Here is a 15101-nt window from a genome sequence, read left to right as displayed (position 1 = left end):
CCAGAAGAACATTGTACACAGAGACTGATATACTATGGTAAAATCAAATGTAATGGGCTCCTGTACCAGCAGCACTGCAATGACACAAGACAGCTCTGAGGGATTTATGGTAAAGATGCTACCCACATTCAGAGGAAGGACTGCAGGAGAGGAAACATATAAGATAAACAATTGCTTGAATGCATGGACTGAGGCGGACATGAATGGGAAATAGACCCTGAACAAGGACACTTGTTACAACCAGTGGAAATGCGCGTTGGCCATGGGTGGGGGGGAGAGCGGGGGGGGGGGGAGGGTGAAGGGGAAAGTAGGGGCATAAAGTATGTAAACAGATTTAAAACGAATATTAATAAATGTCAAAAAAAATTAAAACTAGGAAAAAAAAATAACGTGTTATGTGCCAGGCATTGTGCTAAGTGCTTTATAAATATCTGGATTAATCCTCCAACATTCCTGAGAAACAGATGCTTTTATTGTCCATATTTTACAGCTGGGAAAACTGAGGTATACAGAGGTTATGTGGTTTGCCCAGGGTCAGACAGCTAGTAAGTTTCCAAGGCTGGGTTTGAACTCAGGTCTTCCTGACTCTAAGCCCAGCACTTTATCCATTGTGTCATCTAGTTACTTAGTACAGCATACGCTTCTGGATTCCTAAAATAGCTTCCTCACCAATATTTTTTTTAAAATCTTACCTTCTGTCTTGGAATCAATACTGTGTATTGGTTTCAAGCCAGAAGAGCAGTAAGGGCTAGAGCAGTGGTTCCCAAACTTTTTTGACCTAACTCCCCCTTTCCAGAAAAAAATATTACTTAGTGCCCCCTGTCACATATATCACCACCCCCTACAGTTATTCACTGCCCCAAAATGCACCTGTGGCCATCATTGCCCCCCCCCCGGATCGCTGCAGCACCCACCAGGCGATGGTGCCCACTTTGGGAATCACTGGGCTAGACAATGGGGGTTACGTGACTTGCCCAGAGTCACACAGCTGGGAAGTGTCTGAGGCCAGATTTGAACCTAGGACCTCCCGTCTCTAGGCCTGACTCTCAATCTACTGAGCTACCTAGCTGCCCCCTCCTTACCAGTTTTTATGTCAGAATTGTTCCATTTCATATAGTGCCTAAAGCAATGGATTTAGAGTGAGGAAACAGGAAGCTCCTTTTCTGCCTTGATTATGAACAAGTCATCTCAGACTTTAAGAGCTTCAGTGTTGTTACTGGTAAAATGAGGCTAATAATACTTATGAGAGAGGCAGCATGGTATATAATGAGTTAACAGCCAAGTTTTGGGTCAGAAAGATCTGGTTGATGTGTACTAGCTACGTACCTTGGGCAAGTCAGTTAATATGACTTAATGCATAGTTCAGGTCATGTCATTCCTTTTTTCAAAAACTTCCATTGGCTCCATTTTGCCTAGCACTTAACATCTTTATCAATACACTTTAACTGGACTCTAATCTACCTTTTTGATCTGATTTAATGCACCTATTCCTGCTGTATTCTTATCTCTATGATATAGTAGACTACTTAGTGATCTCTTGTATGTATCCCATACTTTCTTTCCTTTAAAACTTTTTTTTATATTCATCCTTAAATCCAGAAAGCCCTTTGGTTACTAACATTCTCCTTCCTTCTCCCCATTAACATAATGTAAAAACCTTTGTTGTGGTGGTCATTCAGTTGTGACCTCATGAACCATAATGCACCAGGTCCTTCTGTCCTTTACTATCTACCAAGTCAGTTCAAACCTATATTCATCGCTTCCATGACACTATCTGTCCATCTCATCCTCTGCCATCTCCTTCTTTTGTCTTCAGTTTTTTCAACATTAGGATCTTTTCTAGAGAGATCTGTCTTCTCATAATGTGACCAAAGTATTTCAGCTTCAGTATTTGTCTTTATAAAGAATAGTCTGATTTAATTTCTTTAAGTATTAACTGATTTTATCACCTTCACATCCAAGGGCCTCTTGAAAGTCACCTTTAGCACCACAGTTATAAGGTGTCATTTCTGTGATACTCGGCTTTCCTTATGGTCCAACTCTTTATAGCCATATATTACTACTGGGAAAACCATAGCTTTGATTATATGAACCTTTGTTGGCAAGACCTGCTTTTTAGTTTACTGACCAAATTTGCAATATCTTTCATTCGTAGGAGTCTCTTAATTTCATGACTGTAGTTGCTATCTGCAGTAATCTTCAAGTCTAAGAATACAGAATATGACACTGCTTCTATTTCTTCTCTACTTGCCAGAAAGTGATGGGGCCAATTGCCATAATCTTATAATTTTTTGATATTAATCTTCAAAGCTTAAAGTTTTACACTCTCCTCTTTTACCATTATCAAGAAGCTTCTTAATTCTTCTTCACTTTCTGCCATCAAAGTAGTATTGTCAGCATATGTTCACATTTCTCCTGGCCACCATAATCCTGGCTTTTCATCCATCCAGCCTGGCATTTTGCATGATATACTACACATATAAGTTAAATAAATAAATAAAGGTGTATGTAACCGTATTATTTCCCAAACTTAAACCGATTACTTGTTCCATGTTTAGTTTTAACTGTTGCTTCTTGACCTCAGTAGACAGGTAAGATGATCTGGTACTCCTATCCTTTCAATGATTTACTATATTTTGTTGTGATCCATGCAAAGACATTAATGTGGTCAGTAAAGCAGAAGATTTTTTTTTTCTGGAATTCCCTTGCTGTCTGCATAATATAGAGAATGTTGGCGATTTGGTCTCTAGTTCTGCCTCTTTGAAAACCACTCTTCAGAGAAATTCCCATAATTGGTGTTTTTCCTGGAGACATTGTTCCCAGAGTTTCAGAGCTAGGTGGGCTTGTATGGTGGTTTTGCCAGAAGAGGATCATCTCCCTTGTCCTGATTAAAGGCGCATCCTCTGGCAAAAATAAATAAGTAAAAAGAAAACCAGCTTTCACCTGTTTTTAAAGACTCCTCTCAAGTATGCTTCTGTGATACCTTACTTTTTGTACCTTTTCACGATAGGGCTGTATATTTAGAGTTGGGAGGCACTCTGTGTGTGTGTCTGTCTGTCTGTCTGTGCATGCATGTGTGTATGTGTGTTACTCCTTTATGCTTACCTGTGAATTTAAACCTTTTTTTTCCTAGTGGTAATTGGATATTAAGTCTCTAATTGTAGAAGGAAATTCTCTGTGACAGTAAAGGAATTTGAGGAATTGGTTTAGTAGGTGAGGGAAAATGTGTGTGTGTGTGTGTGTGTGTGTGTGTGTGTGTGTGTGTGTGTGTGTGTGTACGTACGTACATGTACACAGTTTCAAAGAATTCTTCCTGGTGCCCCTGCAATCATACCAAGTATGGTCACTGCCTAAACATGAGGCTAGCTCTGGACACCAGCTTTGGCTTTGCTCTAATAGGTACATTTTTTGTTAAAGAGGTTTGACCTGGCATTTTCATCATCATGATGTTCTTTGTTTTGTGTTATTTTTAAATCTTATGCTCTTTGACCTTTTTGCATTATTGATACTACGGCATCTCTTTCTTTTTGATACTTTCTTCTGTCTTAGCTATAAACATAGCGTCCTTTCTTAGTTTTCTTCTTACCTACTACATCTCCTTTGCGTAGAGCCTATCTTCTTAAAGTGGGTATTCCTCAGAATTTAACGTATGCTCTCTTATATATTTCTTCACTTCACCCCACACATGTATGTATGTTCATGCATGTGTATCTCCTCCACCCACCCCATATTGTGGACTAATTCTATAATCACAGGCAGGGAGAATTTTTTTTGCGATCTTTCAATTATCAGTATCAGGCAGGGAGACAGATGTTTCCCAGAGATATTCACCAGTGTTATATAGGACATACATCTAAAACACTCAAACCAAGTATTTGGCAATTGCATCTTGCTGTCTATAGGAATAGTTTCTACAGTTCTGTCTTTAGTCTGGACCTCTTCTAAGCTATTGATATAAATCTACAGTTGCCTGTAGGATATAGCCACCCATATAATTCAATAAGAACTCAACTTCAGCATATCTAAAATGGGGCTTATTACCTTTTTCCCAATCCTATTTCTCTTTCAGACTTCTTTATTTCTATTAGTGACAACACCATTTGCTCAGCCTCCTGTGTCTGAATGTTTGGTATTATTTTTGACTGCCTGATTTCCAATTTCATTTGACTTCAACTAGGTAAGCAGTGCCTTGGATACTGAGAGTCCCAAAGACCTGAGACACTTGCCCACTCTCACTGTGGGCAAGACACTTAACTCCTTTTGCCTCAGTTTCTTCAACTATAAAGTGAGGATCATAATAGCACTTAACTTGTGTTGTTGTGAGGTTGAAATGAGAATATTTGAAAAGTATTTAACATAGTAACTAGCACATAGTTGGTACTATTTAAAGTCATAATAAACTTCAACCAAATTATGTCAGTTCTCCCTACAAAATGTCTTTCATATTTTCTCTCTCCTTTCGGTTCCCACTCTGTCATACTACCATCCGTGCTCATCTTCTGCCTACATAATTACAGTTGCCTTCTAACCAGTCTTCCTCCTTCTCACCCTTTCCTTCCCTGACCTACTCCCCCAATCTATCCTTTGTTTTGCTGCCAGCTTTATCCTTATGCATAAACCTGATCATATTATTCCTCTGTTCTAAAATGACTGCAGAGCAAGGTTTGTGCTCTTTTTGCCAGATGCTCAAGGCTTTTCACAGTCTGATACTACCTTGCCTTTCTAGCCTTACACATTATTATATCTATTCCAGGCTCTAGCTCCTTTCCCCAAGCACACCCTGTTTTCTCATTTCTGTGCCTTTCCTCAACCTTATTTCTATAATTAGACCTTATTTGTTGCATTCCTACCATCCTTTAAAGCAGAAGTTCTTAAATTGAGTTTATGGACTTATTTAAAAATTATTTTGATAATTCTTTCAATATAATTGGTTTCCTTTGCAATACTATAGATTTTCTTTTATGCACTTAAAAACATTATTTTGAGAAAGGCTGGGTTCAGAGGTTTGCCAAAGGTGCCTATGACAAAAGGAAAATTAAAACCCCCTGCTTTCAAGCCTAAATAAAATGCTACATAGTCCATGAAGGCTTTCCAAATACAGTTGTGGAAAACTTCTACTTTTGGATCTCATATAGCCCTTGTTTTGCAACTTTCTACAGATTTAGCTTATATTTTTGTGTCTTAGCAGTTGTCTGAGTATTTTCTTTACTTTTTTAATAAACTGCAAACTCCATAAGGATAGAACTGTGTCTTATGAAACTTTCTATCTCCTCTATGTGTATTCTGCACATAGTAAGTAGGTTATAAGTATTTATTGAATTATATATCCCTTGGCATTAGTGGGACCACTACCTTCTGTTCATTCCCTTCTTTAGCCAAATGTGTCTGTATCTTACTTAGTGAATTGACTAATTTGTGACAAGTGTCTATCTTAGAATTATAGATTCTTAGAACTGGAGGTAATCTTAGAGATTGAGTCCAACTACCTTAATTTAGAGATGAGGAAACTGAGACACAATGAGATGAAAGCACTTATCCAAATTCACCCAGCTAACTACTAGCAAAGCCATAACTGAAAACCAGACCTAGCAATGCTTATCTCTCTGTTGTTTCCATGTTGTTGTTTCTCAATTTATTAACTTAGGAACTATTGTTTCTTTCTCCCCTCTCCTCCCCTCCCCTCCTCTTCTCTCTTATTCTCTCCTCTCCTCTCTGTGTGCTTATTTCCTTATTCTTTATTTGTTCTTTGTTTATGTTGACTTTCATTTGCTACTGAGTATTTGGTGAATTTCTGAAAATAGCCGCCTCTGGAATACTACTTTCTCAACAGCTTTTGTTGCCTTCGTAATTCTGTGAATCAAAAGGTACATGCTGAACATTCAATAAATGTTTGATGTGGTTGATATCAAGGTTATTTATAATTTTCTTTCTACTAATGAGGAGCAGACCTAATCAGAGTTACTTTTGTCTTTTCAATTTTTATTAAGGGACTAAAGAAATTTAGAAAGCCAAAGGTCAAGTTACTTCTTAAAAGGAATTTTCTTAGAGATTTTTTGGAATCTGAACAAATTGTGTATTCATATTTTTAATCTCCTATTTTATTAAGTTTACTTGAAATGTGGCAAATTGAATAAGATTACAAATTTGATTTGATGTTTGCAATATTAGGAACTCATTTAACTCACTAATGCATGTCCATTAGTGACTGGAGGGTTTCTCAGAGTGTCCAGCCAAGGTCATTTCAACCCTGTGATAGTAGTATTAATGTCACATTTATTAGCATCTGCCTCACAAATATCTTATAGGATAGGCAGTTCAAATATGATCTCCATTTTACAACCAAGAAAGTTGAGGTTCAGAGAAATAAACATATGTTCGGATCATGTGTTCAGGAAATATTAGAGGAAGGTCTTGAGCCTAGAATTGCTTTTTGCAGGTTTTGGGGTTGGGGTTGGGGGATGTTATCAGATTGCAAGGACTTGGTGCAAAAGCTGTTATGAAAATTTGAAGGCCAAAACCATCCAAAATAATTTTTTCTTTCTACTTATCAAAGCTTATCCTTAAGTTGTAGGTTTACTTAAATTCTAGCCACTATTTCCAAAAATATGGGGACTGTGGGTTATTTCTGAGATTATTTGAATAGTCAGCAAAGTTGGAGGCTCTGGAATTGGGAGGAAAAGGGAAGTCAGTCTCTTCTCTGCCTTGTAAGAAGCAGGGTGAGTGGGAGATGGGGTGTGGTTTGGTAACCCCTGGTCGCTGTATAAGGGCAATACTCTTCCACAGCCACCCCTCCTTACTAGGGAGATAAAGTGGGGTTTCCAGAAAATTAGGGTTCCCCTAGATGGTTGTGCCAGGGCTAGGTAGTTAAAAGAAGGTGTTCTCTATAAAAGGAAACAAGTGGGACTCCAACAAATTGTTCATGCTAGGCTGTACCCACAGAAGCCTCCCCTGATCCCCAGTTGGATCCAGTGTAAAATGGAGGACTACTTTCCTTTTCCTCCCAATTCACACATTCTGTCTCCCTCCCAATTCAGTTTCATGGATCTGACTAAAATGAAACTAAAGAGGGTTTATTCAGGAACAAATAATTGAGGAATGAAATGATGAGAATGTCAGGGAAAAGGGGTGTAGGTGATTCCCTAAAATCCCCTTTCAGTCCTTCACTGGGCAGGGTAGTAGCAGAGATTCTTCTGCATTCCCCAAAACCCCAGCTTCTCTGACCCAATCCCCAAGTAATGCTCCTACACCTAGAATTATTACTAACCAAAGAGAGAATATAGCAAGGCAATGTCCAAGGCAAGATTTGTGAGGCCTCAGGAGCTGGCTCCCCACTGAAAACCAGACCCCCTGGCCACATTGAAGAAACTGTTGTTCAATATTCCCCACTGTATTCAGGAACTGATAAGAGATCTAAGTGGAAGGGTTTGTCTTCATTCACTAAAGGTCCTAGCAAACTCTTCAGACGCCAGACTTGCTTTGTAGGTACTACAGCCCCAATATCCAACCTGCCTCCTTGACTATTCCCCAAAGCGTCAGAGAAATCCATTGGTTCTCCTCCCAGAAGTCCTTGCACTCAGGCCAACTGTCATTCTCTCTCCCTCCTTAGTGTTCCATCTATCAGTTCCAAAATATATGGCTTGCCTAGCTTCCTACAGGCTCTACCATTCCTGGTCTCTCTACACCCCCAAGAAAGGCCATACTCAAGACTTACATATAATGACAGTGTCGGTCCATTGGCCCTACAGAATAATGGGTTAAATTAGTCCCAATTCACTTTTATTTTTTCTGATGGACACATAAGAATGTGCCATAAACATGTACGGTTTCCTTTGTAATCCTTTGTATTTTACTTGATTCATTTAAAAACATTATTCTGAAAAAGGGTCTCTATAGGTTTCACCAGACTGTCAAAGAGGTCCAAGATAAAAAAAAAAAGGTTAAGAATCCTTATTCTAAAGGTGTTTGTTCAGAATGTTATAGATTCTTATTGTTGCTATAATTTCATGAAAGTTGAGTATTTTATGTGCTTTTCATCTATTCCTTAATTTATTGTATATTTGTATAACAACACTTTAGTTTGGAGCTCTACAGTTTTTGTATTAAGTGCACCATCATCCTTATAGTTTCTTAGTTTCAAAACTTGAGTCATTTCCCAAGGACCAAGCAGAACAGCCTTCCCCTGCTTACCCTATCTCTATTCCCATCCCCAGAGCATTCTGGGATCTACACTTACCCCAGTCTTCCTGCCAATGCCCTTTTCACCCAGATTCTTCTCTTGTTTATAGGATGAATGTTCCACATACAAAACTTTTGAACAAAGAGTCGTCAACTACTTTCTTTCCAATTAGGTGGAGGAACACCAGGTCTTAGTGTCTGCTTTGTCACTAAATTGACCAGATATATAAACGTTGCCATCTGCCTTGCTGCTGTGTCCTAAGGTCCTCTTGCCATCCACATCCTACTTGTAACTATTGTCTCCTCCAATTAGAGTATGAGTTCCTATATATTAGAAGTTTCTCATTTTTATATTTGTATTCTTGGCAGTTAGCACAATCCTTGGCATATAGTAAATGTTTAATATTTTTTTTGAGAGGGTTTATTCAAAGAAAACATAGTCACTGGTTTCAAATTATGATCTGATGAAGACAGGGTAGCCCCATGTAGATTATTTTCTGTAATGGACTTATTTTCTAGTTTGCATTTTTCATTGGGGGTTGATGTTATTTGATTGTGTCAGTGACCTCCTTTCTTTTAGTTTATGAAGAAATAGAATTGACAGTGATCTTCAAAGTGTAAAAATAAAATTAGGCAAGCATTGCAAGCTAAAGAGACTCTTGTTTATGAAAAATAAACTGTTTATTTAAATATATATGTAAAGGAAAAAGGATTTCTAGTTCTAAGGGATTCTAACTCCACCCAGATAAACTCCCAGGTCCCACAAGGGACCATTTCTCCTGTGGTTCACAGACTACGCTAATCTGATCTAACTAACCAAATGTATATATTCTAAATAAACCTAACCACTGTAACTCTTAACTTTGCCTTTAAGTTATAAAGATAACCAAGGCTAGCTGGTTGAGACTCCATAAGAATCAAGCTAGGATTCTGAGCCTTAACAGACTCAGAGTCCAAACCAAAGACCAGGTTTTGTTTGGTCTTTTCACAGTTTAACCAATCTATAGACAGTAACAGATAAATGAATAGCGTTTCCCAAGTTGGCAAAGAAAACACTCCACTCTTTCAAGTCTTTCCCTCATACTGAGATAGAGAGGCAAAGATGTTACCTTCTCTAGCCCTAAGAGAGAAAGCAGCAGTGTGTGACTGACTACTGCCAGAAGCCACTCCTTGAATGCCACACCCAGCCAGTGAAACTGTCATAGAATAATGGTTATAACTGCCACCAGTTGAAACTAACACTCTCTCTCAGCTCTATTTGAAACTCCAATTCTTCCTCAAGCCAACTTCTCTACTTCTTATCTTTAATAAAACAGTACTTATTTTCTAATATCATCCTTATAAAAGGGAGTGGAGGGAATGAAATTGATTGCTCTGAAATGGAATGTAGTTGTCAACATAGGGACATGTTGGATGCCTAGAGTTGGAGTAGGAGAAACATATGCTTAGTGTACACAGAGTTGGACTTGGAACCCAAAGGAGATGATTTAGGTTTGATAGGAGGAGGATGTCTTTGATGAAGTGACAGCAATCAGTGGGTTCAAAAAGTAACTTTTTTTTTTTTTATCTGATTGAAAGTTAGAGGCACAGGGTGCTAGAGAGTTTGGTGAGGATATGGATATGTCTGTGTCCATGTGTATGTGTAAGTGAAAATATGAATAACTGACTATCGAGTAAAATTATTCTATATAGTGGGTACAGTGGAAGAATTTGGTTCAGTATTTATCTCATCACCTATATGGCCTGATGGCTAGAGCTCTGAATATGTGGTCAGGAAGAATTGAGTTAAATCCTGCCTTGAATAATACATTCACTAGTTGTATTATCCTGGATAAGTCTTTTGATCTTGGTTTCCTCGTTTAAAATTAATATCACCCACCAAACAGAAGACTAAATGAGACAACATGTGTCAAACCCTTTATAAATCTTAAAACACTATGTGAACATTGGCTACCAAGTATTAGTGTATAAACTTTATTTACATATGGGAACAATGCCTGACCACCTGTGATTTCTTCCATAAGAAAGCTAATTTTTTTTTCCTAAAATAGTTTCTACCCTATGCTTTCTGTTGTTTTGCACTCTGGTCTGAGTTCTTATTCATTTAGGGTGTCAATCACAATTCAGTTCTCACAATGTTCCATTACTTTTTAAGATTAGAAGTTTATAATCTGATCCTTAAGATAGACTGTAATCTCAGTCTTTGTGTGGAAATAATGTTTTGTATATACTTTGTTTTTGGCATTTTGTTAGCAATCCAGTCTCTTTCTCAGCTACTGTGATATTCTTTTTCTGCCTTATTCAAGTCTCTTTGAATTAGCAGACACACCTGAAATCAAAGGTGTCTAATTGAAATTCCCAAATGACCAAAATCTATTTCTAGTACAGACAGAAGTCATTGTAACCTGTTTTCTGAGTTAAAATGGAAATAATAGCATCAGAAAGTTGTAAGTTGCTATTGCCATTCTTAAGCATCCATTCCATCATCACTGCAATGTAAGATAAAATTAGATATGTCCTTTCCAAATGGTTTTAGAACTTAGAACTATAGTATTAGATGGGTAGGTATGGTTTCTTGAAGCCAAGAAATATGTCATGTCTTTCTATACTTCATAATTCATGGCACAGTGCTTTTCAAATAGTTAAACATTGATTAGTTGTTGGTTGGTTGTTGAAATGAGATAATTATATTTCAAAAGTGAAAAGTCAAAACAACCTTTTGGAACTAGAAAATGAATACTTGTCCTTTTAAAAATATGACTGTCTTCTAGAGTTTTAATGAGTTCCTTGCCCCCAAATTTCCTGGTTTTATTTGTGAAGTTGTTATTTAGGCTTCTGATGATATAAAACTTTTCTGCCTTTATGAAGCTTTTCATTCATACATTATTTTTTCTGATAAAATTATGATGAATGCAACAACCCAGATATTTGCTTACGAAATTCAAAACAGAATTTTACAAAAGCGTTATGAAGTGGATTTTTGAAAAATGAAGATTTACAGTGACAGTGTTTCCATATGTGCTACTAGTTCCAATATTAGATGACCCAATAAAACTATTGAAAAAAAACACCATTTTAAAAAGTTGGACTTAACCATAATGGTACTGCCTAAATACCTTGTGATGGTGTTTTCAAACTTCTGGTTCCTCCTTTATTTGAAGAACTGTCTAAGAAGAGAGGGAGAAAATTTATTTTGAGAAAATTAGATTTTCAACTGCAACTGAATGCTGGTTTTTTTTAAGCAAGGGATGTGAGTTAAGTGCATGCTGATCATGAGTTGTGCATTGAACTGATTTCTGACTGTAGATGTCTGCATTTCTATGTTCTCTATTTGCTGCATGCTACTTATTATGAAATTTTAAATATTTTAAAGAACAGATGTGAGCTGCTTCTGGATTTGTTTAAATGTTGATGCATTGTATACTGAATGTGTGCCACGTACCATGCTCTGTTGACATTATCCTCTATTGCTTAGCTTCAGACAGTAAAGTCATGACATGTGCGGCTGTGTGGAGGATGCCGAAGGAATTGGAATCAGGCAGTCATGAATCCCCTGATGATTCATCAAGCACTACTCAGACCCTGGAGCTACTCTGTCACCTTGACAACACAGCCCATGGCAACATGGCCTGGTAGGATTCTGCATATTTTATATACTCAGAACAAGCCTGAAGGATAGACCAGAGCTCTTAGTTTGTACAGATTTATATTGCAGAAGCTATATTACACACTTAAAAACTATTCTTTTTTTTTTTTTTCAAAAAAGGTACAAATTGATTTTTTTTGGTCCCAGATGTTTTGTCTATTAGAAACATTTTTGTGTAGTCCTGCCACATGCACAGCTGAACAGCCTATCTTCAGTCATGTGCTTTTTTTTACTTTCATATAAAAATTGGTGTTGCACATGGCTACTTGATTTAATAATAAAAAGTCAGTCGTTGAACAGTACATCATTTTTATATTTCTCTTTAAACCTTCTTTTCAGATATTTTAGGCATAAAATTTTTACTTGTTTCTGGTTAACAATATGTTCTTTATCCATTAAATTAATTTGGAATTGTATATGTATTTGTGTGTAGGTACATGTAGATACACATATATGTATTTTTATATCGCATATATTACAAATACTCTATGCCTTTGTCATCATGTTTGTTTCTCCTTTCTGAGGTTTGAAGTGGAAGTAATTCATTTCATGTTCACTTAGCCAATTGCCTTGTAGATATCTATAGAATAGGATTTTGCCACAGTCACCACACCTGACTCACTACCTCAGAGTGATTATTGCCTAAGGTCTGGTAAGCACCAGCAACATAAAGTATAGGAATGGAGGAAGGGCTGGAAATCCTCTTTAGAGGATAGAATTACACATGATACCAGAATCAGCTATACCACTGATGGGCAAACTATGGCCCGCAGGCCAGATGCAGCCCCCTGAAATGTTCTGTCCAGCAGTGTGACTTTATTCCTAATCTGACGAATATGAGTAGGATACAATACAATGAAACTTTGAAAGAGTTGCCTTAGAAACAGACTGACAGATGAGCATTTCCTTTCCTTTGACCCTCTCTTTAAAAATTTTGCCCATCACTGAGATAGACAAATCCTAACTAATTAATGGGGTCCATTCTGAAGACAGTTAGAATTAGAGATAAAGAGAGACCAGAGTGTAGTGTTCAAAAATATAAAAACAATGATCCTTTTTATATTTGGAGTTTTAAAAAATGATCATATTCTCTCTTGTGTACAATTATATTTTGGTAATAAGCTTTCAGATATCAGCATGATAAAGGGGACTTTTGGCCAGGATAATCCAAAACAATGATTAAATCCAACAATAATTTGCATATGTTTTTGAAATATATTTTTCATTTATTTTGAGTAGATTTACTTTTTAATTGTTTTGCTACTCTTGAGTTATTTACTTACATTTGCTTAGGAAGTTCAACATATATGGAATATTCAATTTAGCTTGTAATTTCTGGAGTGCTCATCCACCAGTGGTTGGAGAGGCAGATCAGAATCCTGTTAATTAACAAAGGGAAAATAATATAGGATTACAATTTTTTGGGTGGCTAATCTTCTAGTGCAAATTTACTGTACTTTTAATGACTTCATTTTAGTGAAAATTAAAAATAATAATCAATAATCTTGGACATAAGAAAAATCATAACCCCTTCCTCTAAAGTTGATGTGCCTTTGATTAATCCTTCACAAAACCCACCACAGCACCAAAGAGTCACTGCAGTTAAAAAGTTAACATTTGGGTACCATCCACTGATGGAATTAACCAAATTCAGAAAGGGAAGATTTTGAACTCTCTACACTGGATGTAAGAATAAACAGAGCCTGATATCCAAATGTTATGATAGAGGGAAGAGAGAGAGAGAGAGTCTATGAGGTGATGACTCTCCTCCAGCCCTCTCCTCAGGGCCAAATATACACTGGGAGACTTTGAGGGAGTGTTGCCCTGAAACTGGGTGACCTGGATGGTCTTGCTGCCCCACATAAGTTGGGGACGAGGCTTCTCTATAAGATGAGGTATTGGGCACCCCAATCCAATTCTGAATGAGGGCGGGGTTCACGCAAGCCTCCCCGAGGTCAGTCAACTTCACAGCGAGTGGTCTGGCTCCAAGATGGAAGCAGCCAAACCAAGCTCTGATTCCCCTCCCCCTCATCTCTCAGGCACTCTGGAACACTATCTGACTAATGAATGGCTTTTATTAATCACAATTCAGGGATTGGGGAAAAGGGTGAAGGGCAGAGGGATTTGGGGTGCCCTCTTCTCTATTTCTATGGGGTCTGTCACTCAGGTGGGAACCTTTGGGGTTCCCACTCCTAAGCGTCTTTCCTTGCCTCTTCTCCTTCAGTTTCTAATTCTATTTCCTATTTCTATCCTTTTCTATAATCACAAGACAAACCGGAAAGTGTCTCTCAGCAAGGTTGCGTAATGGGGGGAAGAGTCTAAAATGCCAAAATGGAGTCCAGAAACTTAGCTGTCTCCATGATTGAAGTCTTGCTAGGTGAGAAGTGATGGGATGCCTTTGACCAGGGAATAAGGGTTTTAATGTCCAAAGAAAGATCCTCAGGAAGCCCTCAGGACTGGATTTGAGCTGAGATGTTCTCCTCCTCCCTCTCTCAGTCCTCCACTGGAAGTTCCTCCTCCTCCTTCCTCCTCCAGAGAATTCCCAGAATCCCCTCTAGTCTCAACTGTCAGTAACTGTCACCAACTGCCATCTTCTGGCTCTTTTCGTCTCATCCCCATCCTTATATAAATTGCAACCCTCATCCCCCTTCCAACCTCTCCAAAACCCCATCTTAGAATAGGAATAGATAGATAATTAGTATAGTGATAAGACAAGATAAGGATTTATTATTTTGGAGGGAGGGGGAATATAAGATAAGAATAGGAAATAGTGATGCATGAATTAAGTGGGACTTTTTCCAAAAGTCCCACCATACAAAACTGGGATACTGTAAGGATGGAGGATGGGGGATACTGTAAGGAAAGATCCTGAGGATCTTTCTTTGGACACTGATGCCCTGATTCTCTGGTCAAAGGCATCCCATCGCTTCTCATCCAGCAAGACTTCAACTTGAGAGCCAGGCCTAGAGATGGGAGGTCCTAGGTTCAAGTCTGGCCTTAGAGACTTCCCAGCTATGTGACTCTGGGCAAGTCATTTGACCCCCATTGCCTACCCTTACCACTTTTCTGCCTTGGAGCCAAAACAGAAGGTAAGGGTTTAAAAAAAAAAAAAAAAGACTTCAACCAAGGAGTCAGCTAAGTTTTGGGACTCCATTTTGAGGACGATCTCTTAGGCTCCTTCCCCCATTACCCAACCTTGCCGAGAGACCCTTTCTGGTCTTAACTTGCAATTATAGAAAAGGATAGAAATAGAAACAGAAGGAGAAGGGACAAGGGGGAG

The 15101-nt window shown here is 38.0% G+C and overlaps 1 protein-coding gene across 1 annotated transcript in view; it reads left to right on the top strand.

Moving 5' to 3' along the window:
- EIPR1 (EARP complex and GARP complex interacting protein 1) overlaps window positions 1-15101 on the top strand; it is a 171795-nt gene that overhangs the window by 70159 nt on the left and 86535 nt on the right. The window contains exon 2 of the mRNA XM_044663614.1: window positions 11651-11807. Within this exon, the coding sequence (XP_044519549.1) occupies window positions 11651-11807 (157 nt within the window). The remainder of the gene's footprint in view (window positions 1-11650; window positions 11808-15101) is intronic.

The sequence above is a fragment of the Gracilinanus agilis genome, chromosome 2 (assembly GCF_016433145.1).
Source record: "Gracilinanus agilis isolate LMUSP501 chromosome 2, AgileGrace, whole genome shotgun sequence".
Classification (NCBI taxonomy): Eukaryota; Metazoa; Chordata; class Mammalia; order Didelphimorphia; family Didelphidae; genus Gracilinanus; species Gracilinanus agilis.
This window is presented reverse-complemented; position numbering and strand designations above follow the sequence as displayed.